The 18,738-nt window shown below is 46.0% G+C and overlaps 1 protein-coding gene across 1 annotated transcript in view; it reads right to left on the reverse strand.

The window, feature by feature from the left end:
- The window catches only part of GRIK4 (glutamate ionotropic receptor kainate type subunit 4), a 93,822-nt gene that overhangs the window by 21,583 nt on the left and 53,501 nt on the right, over nt 1-18,738 (reverse strand). Inside the window, exons 6-9 of the mRNA XM_026038116.1 lie at nt 17,135-17,188; nt 9,883-10,044; nt 6,787-6,939; nt 5,469-5,573 (exon numbers count right to left, since the gene is read on the reverse strand). Coding sequence (XP_025893901.1) covers nt 5,469-5,573; nt 6,787-6,939; nt 9,883-10,044; nt 17,135-17,188 — 474 coding nt within the window. The remainder of the gene's footprint in view (nt 1-5,468; nt 5,574-6,786; nt 6,940-9,882; nt 10,045-17,134; nt 17,189-18,738) is intronic.

The following is an 18,738-nucleotide window of genomic DNA, read 5'->3' on the forward strand; positions in this document are numbered from 1 at the left end:
AGGAGCTCTTTTTGGCAGTGCTTTTCCTCTGGCATGACTGATGACTTGAAGACCTCAGATTCACTTCCCAGCTTGTACATCTGAATGGAACATAACCTGAAACTGCAGCGATGCTGTGCTACTGCACTGACGGGCACTTGAATTGCTCTGGAAGCTGAGATAAAGGCAGGCTTTTTTTTTCCCTCTTGGCTGTAGGTTGAAATTGAAGAGCCTCAGAAATCTCCAGATCCTAATTCTAGAGCCTCCTTGTCTCTAGGCAGAGGAACAATTGGGCAATGGGGGAGTAAGAACCAGACCAGTTACAGTCCAAGTCTCTGCAGCAAGGCATGGAAAGCAAGGACAGGGGCATGCATTTCTCTCCGCTCCTGGCCGAGATAGAGACACCTTGAGGTAGCTGCACAGGTAGAGGCAGCTGAGTCCCTACAGGAGGTCTTGTTTACTCTGCAGATGACACAACAAAGATTATTCCTCGGTTGTCAGTCCACCCCCTCCACAATATTAATATCACTCCACTAGAAACACTTATCACAGCAAGGACCTCCAAGTGTTTTGCAAGCATTAACTCTTCAAGGCTCACCAGGAACATGAAAAGCGCTGAGCACTCATTAGCCTTGCCTGACAAACAGGGAGATCAGAGCAGTGACGGATGTGTCAGAGCACTGGCAGTAGAGGCAGGAGCCTGTTTCTCTCCGTAGCTCATTGGGCCTTAACTATAGCGAGCTTGTAGCAGCACAGTGACACCGCAGCATGGGGCTAATCTCTAGTAAGGACAGTCTCAGATCAGGAGATTTAGTGTTTACTTCATGGACACAGAGCACTTGGAGCACAACTTAAATTGTACAGGTGCAAGAGGATGGATTTGTTCTGGTTCGCATTCCCTGGCTCTGCACAAAGCTCTTGCTGTGACTGCCAAGCAAAAGACCCTCTGCAGCAATTGCATCTCTGAGTGAGCGATCACTCATAAACCCTGCCTAATTCTTCTTTCCTCCAGTTTTCACCACCAGAGATTAGTGACAGATTAACTTTAATTTCAACAGCCCTCACTGTTCTCAAATTTGTCCCTCCCCTGCTGGCATATTGAGACTAATTGACTGCCTCCTCCTCTGACAGCGCAGTGCATTTGACCTTGCTTTCAACACCGCGCCAAGGCTAAACACTTCTGTGGGTTCTTCCACCTCATTCTGGGCTTCTTCCAGCTCACCACTGACCCCCTTGCCAGTACGATAATGACACTACTTGTGTCCTCATGCAGTTTGGTATTTCTGAAGTTTAATGCATCAGTATGTATCTGGGATCCTCAAGCTCTCTCCGACTGCAAGACAGAGGCCAAGGTGATTTTATTCGTATCTATATGTAAAGGACCTCTGAAAAACAGCAAACGTGTTAATCTGAAAAATGCTTTAGAAAACAAGCAAATGTTTTCTAAACAATCAAACAATCAAACGTTCTATTCAGGTTTGGATAAGATGGCCCCGTTGTTAAGGCTCTGGAGGAGCACTCAGGAGTTTTTAGGATTTGGGAGTTTTTAAAGGAGGATGTGATTGGTTTATATAAATACAGCAGGTGGAGGAGGTCCATAGCAAGTAGTAGAACAGCTTTTGAAGCTAAAACGATAGTGTTGGCACAAAAATAAATAGATATAACCAGCCAGGAATAAACAGGCTGAAAATTAAAGGAGGGTTTCTAATGATCACAAGCGCTGAAGTGAGTACCTTTTCCAGCAGAGCAGAGAGAGTGACATAACCACCTGACTGCAAGCTGGAGCTCTGCACCTTTAGAACAGGAACAACGCAACTTGGCGGCATGCGGCAGCCCACAGCCCCAGCAGGGACATCTCATGCCGTGTCCCCTCCTGCTGTCCGGCTCTCTGCAGACACTCCCGTCCCCTGGCCTGTCCTCGGTGCGAGGGCTGCCATGTGTCTCGAGGCAAGACGTGTTTCTTGTTGCTTGTCCTTGTCACTAGGCAGGAAGCTAACAGGCAGATTCAGCGCAAGCCAGCCCAAAGAGCAAACACAGAGCATGGAATAAGCACAAAAGTGACATTGCTCGTGACACTTCCCCATCTCTGCAGGTAGGCAAGATTTCTCAAATTAGCTGCTCCTCAACAGGCATTCTTGGAAACGGTGACACTTATTCTCGTAGGAAACTGCCAGTGCCTGACGCGAGGCGAAGTGCGGCGTTCCAGCCTCCCTCCTTCAAGGAGTTCAGCTCCTCCAGATCTCACGGTGAACACTAATGACGCCGAGGCTTTCAAGCTCCTTGTAGCACAAGATGGCAAAACACTGCTCACACTAATGACGCTAAGGAAGTCTTCTGCTCAGTGCCCCGCAGGCCTGCAGGAAGCTGGTGGCAGGGAGAGATGACATGGAGAGGACGCTCCATGGACTTCAGAGGCACCAGGGGCACTTACCAGCCCTGCTCCTCACCCAAATTCACATCCTCAATATGGATCTCTTAAGAGAGACAGGAAACTCCCACTGTGAAAATGACAGATATTTTCCGGGCTCTGAACAACAGCCCCAGTCCCGTAGAGGTTGCACTGGTGAACCTCTTGCTCCCCCATGTCTCCAGAAAAAGGAAGGAGAGCAAACTCAATCAGTTTTCACCAGGTATACATTTGGGAATCCTTTTCAGTGCTATCGGGAAAGGGACTGTTCCGGTAAGAGATGCAATTAGACAAGTACTTCTAAGTAGGTGCCTAAAAAGAGGAGGCCATTAGCATCTTTGTGTGGAAAAAAAGGCAAACTAGCAAAGAACCTACTCAGAGGACACCACAGAAGCCTGTCATGCTACTCACTTGCCCTGAAGGACACTGAGCACTGATACCAACAAGGACTTTCCAGAAGGGGCATGGCACAGAGCACCATCTCCTCAAACCTGTAAAACCACCAATACACATGCAACCCAMCTCTGAGACCACCCACCACTCCCTGCAACCCCTTCTATTCCCAGAGATTCCTTCAGACAACAGGATCAACACCTAGCTTAGTCCAGAAAGGACTCGAAGCCGGGATACACTGATTTCACTGAGTCCTGGGAGGTAGAGAGCATCACCTCTTTGCGGGATCTGTCCCCAAATTCTTGCTTGAGGTAATAATAGAGGAGCAGGTCCCATCGAGACTGATTAGCCACATATAAGTTAAGAAGTTTTGACGTGGCAGGGATGATAGAGGGTCTCGAAGTTATTAGCTGCTAGCTCATCTGTAACTCATCATTACCACACCAATTAGGCAATCCCCCTGCCACAGCTCTGGGTCAGGGCATCCTCCAAGCCCTCTAGCTAAATAGCAACTCATTGGCCATGCCTAGGACAGGAAGGGAGCAGGAGAGAGCAGCCAGAGCAGGGCCACTGCGAAGGGTTGTTCCAGAGAGCTCCTTTCCTGGGGTCCTGCAAACAATATCTCCTTCACTCCCCCTCTCCTGCTACAATGCCAAACCTAAGCCCTTGTTTTACTGCAAAGCACTCACCAGAAACATGCTGCAAAGTGTTGGCTTTTTTCAAAGGGGCAAAGAAAGGGAAAAAATAAAAAGATGACATTTACAAACCCAGCCCTTGTCAGATTTACGGATCAACGACATATTAATGAGCCTGTGCCTTATCAGGCATCCTACGGACGGACAGCAGTTCTCATACGGTTGGGGAAAAATTTCCACTAGTTAAGCTAAATCAGGAAAAACATGTTTGGTGCATTACATAAATATATTAAAAATTAAATGCCATGAAGTTCCATCCCCCCCTGCCCAAAAGCAATAGCAAGTTTGAAAATCTATGTGTCTCTAATTTGTTTGCTGGCTGAGATCAGAATCAGCTTCAAGACTTGGTGAATTCTCTATCAAAGCTGATGAGCTGAAAGTCCCTATAGCTTCGATAGATGGAGAGAGAGAGAGAGAGAGAGAGAGGGAGAGGGAGAGAGAGAGAGAGAGAGAGAGAGAGAGAGAGAGAGAGAGAGAGAGAGAAATGGGCAGAGAGCACGAGCTTGATTAAAAAAAGGAGGGAATAAATGCGTTTCAAACAAGAGTCTGTGCAAATCAGTTAATATGACCCTCGGGAACAAGATTGTCTCCAGGATGTGAATATTTGTTCCTCACCCCATTGCCTCACGGTGGGTTTAATTAAATGATTTTTAATGATTTATTCAGTTATTTTCATTACAACAAGCTTGGATGCTGGAGAAGTACATAACCATCTGTGGCACGGCAGAGACATTCCAGCCCCAAGGCCTTTGGTTTCCCAAAGGATAGAGGGAGGGAGGGCAGGGCAAGACCATGTGGGCGACCACGCCAGATGCTGTGCCTGAGCCCTGTGGCTCCGTCTGCATCCGCAGGGAGATAGCTGGGGAAAGCTGCAGGATTTAGGACCAGGAGATGTGTTTTAGAGGTCTGCATGGAGCAGCCTGCCTGTGGAAATGCCTGGAAGGGCTGGCAGATTGGAATTGCTGAAGAGGAGCAGAGACTCTTGCCTCAGAGATGGGCCAGAGAGCCCATTTGGGATGCGCCATCAGACACTGCACATGACAAACACAGCAGCCATAGGGGTTAAAGCTCTTGGTTCCCCCGCTGCAACTGAATGGATACTCTTATTAACACATGTGGCTTTGGACCTGTCACTTTTACTCAGCATATGCTGGGTTCAGGAAATGATTAAAAGGGCAGTGGTGCTATAAGAGACCTCGCTGTGGGGAAAAGGCCACCCTGATCCTCTGCTGGCTCACAGCGAGCTATAGGCAACATCAAAGTTGAGCTGGCACTTGACAGGTAAGAGCTGGCAGGTAACATCCCTGCCAAGACTAAAATTGGCTGCTGCCAGCAGAAGAGACTTCCTAATCTTAAATTGCTGTGCTGGTGTGGGGTAGGATAGCTTGTTCTCTGTGGTGTTCTGAAAAAGTGGCAATGCCAGGAAAAGGAGGGGTATAAAGCTGTCAGCACAGAAATAATACACATGAAAATCCACTTTCTAGGACTCCACTGTTGCCCAAAAGAGATTCGGATTCACCAATAAAATGCAAATTGCTCAAACGTGTCCTTCAGTCCCACCAATTCCATACCTGTGGTACCATGCAGTACCCCAACTAYACCTCAATCCAAAAAACATCTCTCAGAGAGAAGGCAGCACAGTGGAAAAGGGTTAACCACGTGAGGAGCCTTGCAACGTGACAAGAAGCAAATCCAAGTCCGAGAAAAACAAACAACCTAAAGAGGTGTATGCACATAAATCAGAGGTAAATTATCTTGCAGCTACTCCAGCATGCCACATACCAAGCACAGATGGCATGCAGCACCTGACATGGAATTTCYCCCTTCATTTTCCCTCACAGAAGCAGAAGAATAGCTGAGAAAGGTTGATACAACCTTTTTCCACATTTCATGGGCAATGCTCACCTTTTTCCCCACCCAAAACACATGGAAATCATCCTGAATAGGGGCACCCCACAACCTCAAGCAGCAAAGGGCGAGGAGGCCAGTCCTACCTGTCGGAAGCCGCTGCGCGTGTACTGCAGAATTTTCAAGGCGTAGTTGGATCGCTGCCCTTTGCTGTTGAATTCGATGTGGCCAGTGAGACCTTCCAATTCTACCTGTCCAAGAGACGGTGAGTTACAGCGCCCATTGGGACAGCTCAGCGCCTGAGCACCCAGCCTCTCCCTCCAAACACAGGATGGCAGAGGAATGCAGGTTGGATACAGCTCTCAGAGCCTGGCTAGGGTGGCATGGAGAGAAGTGGAGCAGAAAAACCCACCAGGAAAGCTGCATCACACCTTGACATTCGCCCTCCCCAGCCCCTTGCTGTCTGTCCCCATCCCAAAGACAACAACACAGGGCTCTGCCACAAGCTCCAGCTTTTAATCGCATCTTACTGCATCGCTAGCTGGGGATTCCTCCACAAACTGTTACATGCTGTTTTACTGCATCAGGTTCATGTTTAACACAGGAGCACGTTGCAAAGGGAGCTGACGTGATCGTGTAGCCTTGCGGTGCAGATTAAATGTTGCTCGCTTGCTGTTGGAGCATCTTTTCAATARGTGCAGTGCACTAACCATTACTGAACTAAGGGGCCTCCTGGAAGAGSCAGGGGAAGCTGGAAAATTTATTTGTCTTTGGCTAAGGGTGAGATTTAAAGCAGGGTTCACATGCCTGGGCCAAAGCACCATAAGGTTCAGGTTTGGCTGATCCTCACTTTGTGAAAATGTCTCTTGAAATTTCTTCTCATTATTTCAGTTGCATCTTAAACAGCACCAGAAAGTATGCCCCTCTCACATGCCTCCAGTCTAAAAATACAGTTTATGTTCTGCTCTGAGGGATCAGAGTGACAAACTCCAACCATTTCATGGAGCTAAACCTGGAGGTCTGCTCTTTTGCCAGAAAGACGTTTGATCTGTTCCAGTAACCAGTGTCTTAGGTTCAAAGGAGACCAGACCCCTCCATAGGGAAACTCACTTCTTGGCACTGATCTTTAAGCAGTTGTACTGCATGACCTTATATCAACTTAAGTTCGCTCAAAATAGAGCTCAAATCACTGAGAAACGTTCACTATTTAAAAAAAAAAAAATCATTGAATTTCATTTTTCTGTAGCAAAGCCTGAAAGATGGAGAGTTTCATGTCGTTCCAAGGCCAATGACAAACCACCTCTCAGATCTCCCCTCTTTTCACCTCCCCAGTGCTACCTTCAAACAGACCGATTCTTGCGCTTGAAAACTCTGCCAACATCAATGCGTACGTATGTATTTTTTGTTGCTGGCAGGGAAAAGCACTAGCTAGTGACACCATGGCAAACTTCAGTCCCTTCTCACCATTCTCAGGTAGTTCATCAGGCTGGTGCCGTGCTGCCAGATCTGGGAAGATCCACAGGACAGGGGCTTCACACCAATCTCTTGGCTCCGGTTCAGCTCCTGCACAGCACTCACCACAGCATAAACAGCATCAAAGAGCAAGGCTGAAGAGAGCTGGGGGCAAAGGAAGGAAAAAATGAGATGCTGCAGGACTGGCACTAAAGGATAGACAATTAAATAAGGCTTTCCATTATGCTCCATGTYGTTGCCCCATCCACACCAACCTGAAGGATACCAAAGGGCAAAAGCGAGGACTGCAGTTTTGTGCAAGTATGCACAAAGGATCACAGGGGCACATGTGATCCCATTGCCAGCCCCTAACCCGTCCTAGCCTGTGACATTTCTCCATTTTGCTTGTTTCCTTATCCCTTATAGCTCTGCATGCTAGTTCCTCACTATTTCTTCAATTATTCTTGTTCTTTATTTGCTTGTCCCATTCCCTTCTATCAGTTCCCTGAAGACACTTTCTCAGCCCTTTGATGGCACCAAGAATGGGCAGAATAAAGATTCTATACCTGCATCCACAACACAAAATATGACTACGATGCTCCAGCCTTTATTAAGCATCAAAGAAGTCTCATTCAGGCACCTCTGAGATGTAAATTTGCAAGAAATGAAGCTTAGCTGCTCTCAGACACCTTGGTGTTGGCTGTCAGACCCCACAGAGACCATTTAGTCTGTCACCACAGCCTGTGGCTTCCTGCCGGCTGTTATCCGCACTGTAATGGCTCTGCTGAAGCAATGGCCAGAATCCACGGAGCTCACCCCCACTCCTCCTTGCCTTTGCTTTGCTTGCCCTTCATCGGATTTCTGTCCAGCAAGCCTCACGCACCGTGTTTCTTAGCCAAGCACAACATTTTTGATGTTTCCGATCTAGTTCCTAATCGGTCATTTGCTCTCTCATGTTCATTGCTGTGACTAAGATTTCGCTTTTAATTATTGTCACCTCCTGACTCCGATGGAATTAAGCCGTTGCAGCTCATTACTACGAAGGCGACATTTTCCTCATGGCTACTTCYGAGGGCAGCCTCTTGCCATCCCAGATCCCAGCAAAGTATTCATTGTCCAGCCTGAGGCTCATTCCCCCCATCCTACCCCGTTTGGGGCTGATGACAGGTCACCAACATCTGAAACCTCCTGTTTCTCCCCGAGCCCGATTAGGTTTATGCATTTCTGCCAGCTGCCYGACAGGGACAATCCCACCCGGTTCAATCATTCCAATGAGCTTTTGGCTCCTACCAACAGGACTCATTTGAAGAGGGAGAGACAGATTTAACCCTGATTGATCTTACTCAGATCAGTGGTAAAATTTTGGTCATCTTCAATAGTCTGGCATTAGGCAGTTAACAAGCAACCTAGGGCTTAGAAATGGACTAGCCAGCATGAGTTAAAAGGCACAATTACAGCCAAGTACTAATATATTAAAATATATTATAAGAGAATATATTAAAGTATATTAAAATAACATCCCTCACCATGGCCTCTGTTCAACGAAGCTCTTCAGTAGACACTTAATTTTAACCGTGGACTGAATTCCATTCAAATTACAGGTTACCATACATGATTATCAATTGCTTTCCTGATTAGTAGTACCCATACTAATAACAAAAGGCCAAATGAAAATGTTTCTGAGAGCAAATACAACTCCTGAGGTCCCAAAGTCTCGCCAGCTCATACCAGATATGAAAATTGGCTCCTCACTGGATGGAGAGCAGCCACACGGGCTCCTGTGCCTTAAGCTGCAACCTTTAGCAGAGCAGCACAGACAGAGCTGGAGRCAGCATCTTGTTAACTCACCCCAAGCCAACTCAGGAGGGAATATCTGTCCCTGCTCTCAGGTACACGGCCTCAGGTTTCTGTACACTGCCTGTAAAACCTCTCGCTACTCTTACATTCTTGCTTTAAACCACAGCTTTGTCACTCTGTCATAAAAAGCCAATTTGCTTGCTAACAAATTGATCCTTTTCCTTGCCTGCCTCACCTGATTTGTGCAGAGCACTGTAGTTTTTATACTTTTCCTGCAGTGTAATAGCTGCACAACAGACTGCATGCCAACGACTTGGTAAGCCTACTACCTAGCAGCCTCCTCCGTCTCAGGAGACCTCCCTCAAAACTTAAAGCCTAATTCTTGGTGATGAAAGCTGCTGATGAAAATTGCCACTTGATGGATGTTCATCAGAGTAAGGCTCCAGCAAAGGGAGCAGACCGGCTCTTCACATGGAGAGCAAGTCACTAATTCAAACAGGGCAAGAAGCACATCTCTAGTCCTTGCACACACAGCTGGCAGGACCATTCTCCCCTGTGCAATTTCCMAAGGAGGCAAGGGTGGTACCTGATCTCAGCCCTCCTTACTGGATGCAGCACAGCTTCCTCAAAATGCCAGTTCTGGCCTTCTAGAAATTAACAGCATGGTTGAGTGGAAAAATCCCACTGTAGTTTTTATTTACAGAAATATCATACATAAAGGCCATCTTTAAAGGCAAACTGTTCTCCAGGGAAATGTGGGCAGGTTGGGTTSGTTCAGAGTTGGTGGTTTTGCTTTGTTTTTTTCCTTCCTTCCTTCCTAGAATATTGTCATCTGTATCTTTGCCCCCAAACAAAACACACAGAATTTAAACCATTAAAATCCTSTGAAATAGACTTTACAATCTGGATTTTATTCAATGAAATAAACACTTAATTACAAACATCTGTTTTAGCCTAAATTCTAATTACCTAATCTAGCCATCTGTAATTTGAATGATTTTGTCTGATTTCCTTTCTTTGCAATGTGATTAATGAGAATGGCATTAGAGCGAGCAGCTCCCTCCTCCTGTCTGAGATGCCTTCTCAACCCTTGCAAGAAAGCCCTGGGATTCTGCAGCTCAGAGGAAACCTCCCTCCTGTCACTCACAGCTGTTGAGCTTTTCTTTCTCTCTTCAGTATGAGCTATCTCAACTTACTGCTTGGGAATTAAAGATAAGTTTCCCCTTGGTTTCTCTTGACACATGTTCCGGACACATCTACTGCAGCTTTTGACTAATGGAAGCTGTGTTTGATGTGAAGGAGTTTACTTACTGCTGGCCCAGTAAAGGGAGCGTGATCGCAGTTCTCCTGCCAGGACTGGTTGAGACTCTGGACAAACTCTTGGAAGAATGCATGAGACTGGTTGAAAATGGAAAATCCCAGGATATTGACTCGGTCATCCAGCAGGTTGTCCAGTCGCTGGAGGGAAAACTCCTAAAGCAGACCAGAAATGCAACAGAATTAGTGAAGAAAACAGGCACTGAAATCTCAAAACTATACAATACCTGGGGACATACGGCCAAGAAGCTACAAGAACTTGCAGCCAGACTGGCCATCGGCTAGAGATGGACTCAGCTGGCAGCCTTTCTCAGTCTTTTTCTAAAGCTGCCAGCTAAGTCCTGTATGCTACCTGACAAGCTTCATAAAAAGGTCGCTCTAGAGTTGCAGAAACTTCTCATTCTTGAGCCATGGTTCTTGCTGAGAACACCTGATATCTACAAGAATGCCAAGCAAGAGAAATTTAGTATTTAGTAGGAGCTGCATCACATAAAGTTCCTCTTTTAAAACAGAAAATAGTGCTTTCCTTGTAGTTTGTAGACCAACTCTCTGTCAGGCCAGCAGGAGATCCCCTGTAACAGAAAGGCTACAGTAGATATAAGAAAATGCCTAAATGATTTCAGGTGAAGTGCTGCTCCACCGCCATTTCCAAACTCTTGATACCAAGTTTTAATTATTAAATTAAAGCAGATCCCTCACACAGGGCATGCATACACGGCTCCTACTCAATGGTCATACAGTCTCCTAAYGCTCCTGCAGACAGGATGCTCCACAGAGTCCTACTTCTATGGTAAGATGACAAGGGCAGAGGGGAAAAAAAGAAAAAGAAAACCTACAAGCAAAATGAGAGAGCTGTTCATGTCAGTGGAAACATTATTTGACAAAATGCCAATTTCCTGGAGAAGAGTCCAGCCCTCCTTGTCCTATTAGCAGGAAATAATGGTGCCTTCTTCACTAATTTCTCTTTTGCTAATTGCTAAAATGGAGTGAGAAGGTGGGAGTAATGGTTTCAGAAACTGCTGCATACCCATTCTCTTCCATCACTAATATGAATGTCTTTGGCTTGGTGGACTCTAAGATCTCAGTGAGCCTAGTCATTTTTTATCTTTCCTTCCCGCGCACGAGGGCACGTAGGAACAATGTCCGTAAATCTCCGAAACGGGGAGTTACAAGACTATTGCTGTACAGCAAACTCCTCTGAGAATGTGATCAGACACAGGATTAAGTGCATTTTGGACACAACTGTGTTAACGTTAGGTAACATGAAATTGCCTGTGAACTATTGATTCATTTGAATGATATTATCCCTCCTGCCTTCTTGACAGGTTATCCATTTCCACCTGCATCCTGTCAACCTGCAGAACGAGGGCAGATGGCTAATGAGGGTCTGGGTGCAAACAGAGCAGCAGCAGACCTGTTAGTCCAATTTCCTCAGTTTCAACTATGAATTCCTTCAGGACAGGAGTCAGCACCACTCTTCTCACCGTAACAAGGGGGAAACTTAGGCACAAATTGCTGTGATTAAGCAACAAAATGGTCACAATGCCAAGACCTCTAGTGACCTGATCACTAGCGAGTGTCCTTGGCAGGGATTATTCCCAGTGCTCATCCAGGCTCCTTACAGAGCCCATGGCTGGACAAAGCAGCTAAGGATAGACGCTGTGCATGCTGCCCATGGACTCAAAAATCCAATTCGAGTGCAAGTTTTGGTCGGGTTCTGTAGCCAACTCTCTACACATCTTTCTTTTTCTAGGCAAACCTCCAGCTACAGAAAACTCTATTTCAGCTGCTGTCAGGCCCGTAAAGCATCCACTCCATAATGCAGGGGATTGCATGGCCTGTGTGAACCCAATTCCCTGTGCAGTGTCCCATTCTTTCCCTCTGTTCTGGCTCCAATCTCCTTCCTTTACGTGCTTTTTCTGTCAGATGTGCACCAGAACCATGTGCTCCATCAGAAGTCCTGTTCTAGAGCCAAACATTATATCTCCCTTCTTAGGGGGTCAGTAATCACAATAAGTGGGCAGAGTTTTGCCCTCCGTTTCAGCCCAGCTCCTTAGCAGAGCCTTGTGCCAACTCAAGGCACAAGGACAACCATGAAGGACCATTCATTTCATGTACAGTAACTCTGGCCACCTGAATTGCAGCCCTCTCTGGGCTTAGTTTTTAGAGTGCCCAGAAAAAGTCAATAGAGTGGTTTGTGAAATCTCAGAAAATGCAGGCCCTTAGGGTGTGCAGCCAGAATTAATGAATTTTTACAAAGGAAAAAAAATCCCCAGGCTTTGTTCAAATCACAGCAAAGTCTGCCGCAGCACCAGGCAATTACAGCGCAGATTTTCTGACTTCTACTACAGGGCTGCAGCCACTAAATATGTGCTGTTAAATAACAACACTTAGCAATTCTATGGCACTCTATATTTTCCAAGTGGTAGGCACACATTAGCTAATTGAATACAAAGGGGTTCCCTGGGAGATGGCACTGGAGGAGTTATTAGAGGATGAAGTCACTCTTGGGTTTCTGCTCCTCATGCAGCTCTCAGCCCGCATTCTCCCTTTACAGCATCAGGCAAAACCTTTGGAGTGACCGACCTTTCAGACCTTTTAGTGACATTTAGATCATCGGCAGAATCCACCCAATAAAATATACACAACCAAGCTCTGTAATTCATGATTCTAAAGCTGTGAGCTGGATTTTCTAACAACAGTAGCTATGAATTACGATCTGCAGATTTACAGGCTATAGTCTCCCTTCCATTGGGAATATAAACCCATAAGGTGCGAGCACATTGCTCCATGCAGGTCGCTAGAATCGCATGTTCAGACCACAATACTAGCCTGATCCTGACYGGGACTCAGTACCCATAGCCCCTCTCCAGTTGCAGTCAAGGCTGGCAGGGGGAATCCTGCAAAATCTGATTGAAATTCCACTCCTACCTTGTCAGCTCCATTCTATTTCTCAATAATACAACATCAATATGCTCCTCTTCACATTGTCACTGTCAGTGGACTTTTGCAAAACGCTTTATGAATGTGTAAAATCACTAGCATAACTCTGTGGTTTTATATGCCAAGGAATTATTATAGCCTCAAAACAGAGGAGTAAACTGAGGCAGAGAATAGTAAAAAGCAAGCAGTCAAAAACTGGGGATTAAAGAGAGTGACATTCCCAGGGGCTGGTGGCCTCCCACCTTGCCTTCATGAAACAGAGACCCATCAGAGACCCCATCCCACTACCTCAGTGTTGGACTCATGGGCAAAAACAGGGAAAAGAGCTGCCTTTGCCTCTCTAGGTTTTGCTGCCTTTAGGGCCCAGAGGCCGAGTCTGTTAATTATTCCTAACCTGCTCTAAAAACATATTTATTTCCTGAAGTGGACAATATTATGCTAAGTGCTTTATGGTTTTCTTGAAGGGCCTGGCTTATTTACTGACAGAGTCAATAAGTTTATAATGGGCCATATGTAAAAATCAATTTCTCTGGAAGAAAAAACTCATCACAGCAACAAATTGTATCCTTTTGAGTACATAAGTGGATGGGAAAGATCTATCCAACATACCACATGACTTGGCTATTCATGTAGTTAAATAGGATCTGTGAACTCAATGAACTTAGTGGCAGGTTAGGGGAATTGTCCTTATATAATCTGATTGCTTTAGGAAATTATCGCCTCACAAATCCATCACAGTATGCCATATACAAGTAAGGCTGAGTCTTTCATCCTGGCATACAAGGAGCACTACTAAATTTTGGAAGCTCTTCCTCAAATGAGAGCACTTGCACTTTAGCAAAATACATTGGGCAAATCTGTGGTAAAAGCCATTTCCTTCAACTTCCCTGCAGGGAGCATGAGGTTTGAAGAGTGACAAATGCTCCAAGAAGGATCAAATGCTAACACTGGGACCTGTAAAGTAACCATCTTGGAAAACCCAGGGTAGAGTCTGAAAGACCAACAGGATGAGGYATGCAAGGGAAAAACAAGAGATTTGCTCTCCCAGCAGAGTTAATGGGCTGTAAGAGAATGATTTACTCAACAACTGGAAATCAAATATAGGACAGACCGGGAAAATGATATATAAAGAGCATCCAAGACTGGTAAGATAATTCAGGCAGAAAAACAGAGATGTAGGATTCACGGCTTTGTCAAAAAATTCCTTTCTTCACATTAACTAAAATAAGAAGAAATTGATTTGGCACCCTCACAAAATCTGGACGTTCATCTGTCCTGCTAACATGTACCACAGAAAACATGAACCRTAAATCCAGGGAATGACTAGGACTTTGCAAAAAGGTTTGCATCAGCTACCGAAAATCTGGAAGGTAAGCAGGTCTGCAAGGTAAAATATGTCATAGGATGACAGAGCTTGAGCTCTTGACCAGCCCTGGAGAATACAAGAGCGCTGGGGAAGCTTGGACAGGCAAACCTACGTGTAAGCGGAGTGCAAACCTGGCTTGTGACAAAAACTGAGTGACAGAACAGACAGAAATGCAGGTAACTGAAGCATGGGGGCACTGACATACCCAAAATGGCACTAAGGAGGGCTAAAACCCTAAGGTCTGCCATTCCATTCAGCCAAGAATCTTTAGACCAGTTTATCTCCATTTTAGATTATAATTTCCCCTTTCCATGATTGAGACAAAATGTGACTGAAATTTGGGATACTTTTGGGGTGATTTGGACACTGGACTCTCAACCTATTCCAATGGTGGTATCCAGATCCACAGTGTCATCTTGAAAATCTCATCCTAGAGAAAGAACATCCTCTTTGTAAATCACTAACAAAGAAAAACAAAACAACAACAAAATAAACAGCAAAACTGATTTATCTGGTCTCTGGAAATTGAATACAGCAGCTGTTTTATCAGCAACACCACCTTTGTGCTGTATTGTTGGAGAAGTAAACTAAATCCAATGAATAGATTGTCTGACTCAAGGCACTAGTAAAACTCCTTTACATCTTCTTCCTTACAGTAATAATTTTAATTGTTTCAATTATTTCCATCTAATCTCCTTGATAAAGGCTTTGAAATTTAAAACCAGCTCAAGTCCATATGTTATATAAAAAAGCAAATGAAAACAAAAAAGGCAGACAAAAATCAACAAGCAGCTACATAGAATTAACAAAGCCACCAGAATTAATTCTAATACAGGGTTTTAGATGTATCCAACATCACTCTTGCTCAGCATTGCTGTTAATGTCAAGAATTTCCAGACTAGGAGAAACAACAGTTTTCAATTCACAATACCCAGCCTGTAATTCTCTATTACACAAATGCCAAGGAATGGCTTTGCTCCTTGAGTTTCCTTAGGACTCCTGGAAAATCTGCTGAACTTCTGTTCCTACTGGAGCTGAGATGTAAATAGCTAACGGGTGGGCTATGCTTATTAAATAAAATTAAGGCTGGGATATAGAGAGAGAATTCCCATCTACTGCCTGAGGGCAGGTGTTTAATGCAGCATTTTATCCCCTTTTCTCTTCTTTCTGGCCTGACATATTTTACCATCTTCAAGTGGTTTAATGCTATACAGACTGTCTATTTCCTTTCTGATGGGTTCTGCCTCCATTTAAAGTCATCTTTTTGCTTGCTCCCCTTGATAGCAGTTCACTATGATTTTATCTTTTCTATTAGGCAGTGATTGCAAAATCTCAGAGGGTTCATTAGGAGCTTGATAATCCCTCTAGATTTATTAGCCTAAATTGCTCACTCCCATCTCTCATCCCCATTTAAATATTACTAATTTCCTTAACCATCTCTTCCATCTGCCCAGGTTTTGCCTGATGTCACCTTTCTTCTTTTACGATCCCTGTCAAAAGTCTGGTTAGTTTTGCTGAGGGCTGGTCTTTCGGACAAAACTGTAAAATAAATCAGGGTAAACAGATTTATCTCCTGTGAGAGGGAGTAACCGCCAAGTTCACTTCTCTCTAATGTCCTCACAAAAGCAGTACCGGCTTTCAAAGACAAATTTCAGCTCTTGACTGACATACAAATGCTAACCAARCTCACAATAAAACTAGGACCAGGAGGAGGTAAATAATGTTTTAGTTATTTTGTTATACAGGCCCCATACGTGAACATACATCGTGCTAGGGGATATGCACAGCGATATGAACATCCTTACTATTTTCCTTACAGCAACATTCATGCACCAAATGAGGAATAGGGGACCACAAAATGTTCCCAATAAATCAACATTTTGACCGGGAAGGGAGAAGGACAGTTGCTGTCGTGCACCAAATATCCAAGCAGCACAGCCACGGTCTGATTTGGAGCAGGGATGGGAGAGCAGAAACACTAATGCAGCAACTCGTGTGGTAAACAGAGGACCAGGGAGCTACATGAGGCTGGACTGACACCAGGCAAGGTCAGGACCTATGGATTGAATGCTGCRCAGGGAGCTGAACTCTCTTAGCTCAGGTGGAAAGCGTGTGGGTAACACTTTTCTCTCACTGMCATCTCCTTGCTCTCTCCCCGTTTCCAAGCTGTGTCCCCATTGCTCTCCGGGCTTTCAGCCCTCCGTTCCTCTCCTCCCCCTCCTCTTCTCCGCTCTCCTTCCTACGCGTTTGGCTCCATCCGCTCCCGTCTGTCTCCCACCCAAACACAAAGCGTGATTCAGCTCTCGGCTTTCCTGGCACACGCAGGCGCTGGCATAAATATTAATAGAAATTAGAGAATATGAGTATCATTTGGGCTTGGAAGGCACCTCCACTTCATCTTCCAGCCTGTCCTGCCCCACTCAGGTTTCCATCATCCCTACAGCAGCATTAATAGGCAGGTATCTGCTCTCTCCAGGGGCAGCATTTCCCTCATCCCACTTGGCAGCTCGTTCAAGAGCTTTGTAGCTGCTGCAGCAAGAGAAGTTGTCCTAATGTTTATTCTGGGCTTCCCCCTGCTGCTGCCTAAACCCATTACTCCTTGTTTAGCACAGTACTCGGGGATTTAAGTGCACGATCCCCCCATTAATGTTATTAGTAGCTGTAAAACCAAACCACCAGGGGCTGCATCGAAAAGATATACCCTGCTCCGCACAGGCAGCAGGAGGATGGTGCAGCCTGAGCACGGCGCTGAGCCGGCAGTCGTCCGGCCCTGTTGGTGGCTGCTGAGCACGCACACAACTCATTGCACAGGCTTGGAGAATCCCATCTGCAGTCACGCCTATGGATGCCTCCTCGGCCTGCCGCCCTTGCAAGGATCAGCTGCCATTAACAGGTCCCTGCCCGCGCGCGGGAGAAGAGCCGAGAAAAACGTCTTACCAGATTAGTGAAGATGTACGTGTAATAGGCAGACGCCATCCCCAGCTCGGCTGCCTGTGAAGGAGAGGGAAGGAGATTAGAGCACAAACTGACAACCCTCCATCTCGCTTCCCGCAAGGCATGGACCGGCTCGCGTTTGCTTTTCCATCCTTATCACGCCGCACAAACGCTGCTGTCTCCTGGCAAGCAGGGAAGGGGGGAACACAGCAACGCCATTTGACCTGTGAAATTAACGTCCTGGGAGCCAGTTTTTCAGCAGGACTTCACCTCCCTCCGAAACTAGGAACACAGACAGTTCTCCAGAATTTAGACAAGGTTTTCATGGCCAGAGAATAGAGAGCAAGTCAGCAGAAGTACATGGAGATGGAAGGAAAAGGGCGGTTTACGCAGATTTTAATTTGAGGCGACCCATTCTAGAGGTCAAGGGCCAGACCATCCAAATTTTTCTCCAAAATCTGCATTCTCAGCACACAAAGAGTTGGTTGTGGGAACAGATGCTCAGGAAAGTGGGGGATTAATCTGCAAATCTTTCTGAAATCAGGAGCTTCTGTTGCATTGCCAAGCACAGCTGGTCTCAAATCGTGCCTTGGACCTTGGCAGAGAGGCCTGCAGATCAGCTTAGACCATTTAGAGGCATTGAAGGCGAGATGGACGGACCAAGGGGAGCACCCTCCTTTCCCATCTCCCCCACTAGCTGGAGGATGGACTCAGCAGAGAGTGAGTGAAGGAAGAAGGTTCAGAAAAGAGGGGGCTTAGAGTGCACCTTGACCTATTCCTATGCACTAGCTTTGCCTATTCCCCTACAATTAAATGTCGTGGGCACTGTGCTGGATGCACACGCCTGCTTTTTGAGGGGCTCCACGAGCATCATGGTACATTTGCTTTCAAGGGCAGAACATCAAATGTGTCTTACTCTATCCCTCGCTCTCGGCCGCCTCATGCATCCACCGCCAGGTGGGAAGCCCAGACAGGCTGGTAATCTGGGAAGCAACCGTGTGCCTCGGCACCATATGTGGAGGGCGAGAGACGAGGAATTGCAATCTCTCTCATTGCCCAAGGCCAGCAAAGGACTGCTAGTGAGGTCTGAGCACAGGCACATGCACATCTGTGGCGCATTTTCTTTACATTTCCTTGCTCAACCTTTGCGCTGGGGACTTTCCACTCTCTCGCTGTGCTTGCTTCTCTAAAAGGAAACCACTTTCCAGGCTCCCTGGGTACAAGAAGTCCCTAGTTAATAAGCTTTTTATTTTTTACCCCTTTCTGCAATCCTTTAGGCGAGAAGGCTTGCTTAAATTCTCTGGACCTGCTGAAAGATCTTGGCAATCTTCGATATCCTTATCGGTCACAGCGCTAGCGCGCTGGTGAGCGGGGAAGGGAGCCCGTGTGCGCCCGAAGCGCTGCTGCCGCTGCACGATGGTGGCAAGTCACTATGGCAACAGATGGAGGGGACAGCCCGCAGGAGCCAGGCAGCCCGTGATTAGCTCAAAAACCAAAAAATAAATTAAAATAAAATAATAATTTTTTATAAAGTTGGGGAGGACCAAAACCTGCCGTCACTCCAGCCAGAACACCTTTGGAACATGATGAGATGCCTCACTGATTCT

The sequence above is a fragment of the Nothoprocta perdicaria genome, unplaced genomic scaffold (genome assembly GCF_003342845.1).
Source record: "Nothoprocta perdicaria isolate Ctin4 unplaced genomic scaffold, notPer1 scaffold_201, whole genome shotgun sequence".
Classification (NCBI taxonomy): domain Eukaryota; kingdom Metazoa; phylum Chordata; class Aves; order Tinamiformes; family Tinamidae; genus Nothoprocta; species Nothoprocta perdicaria.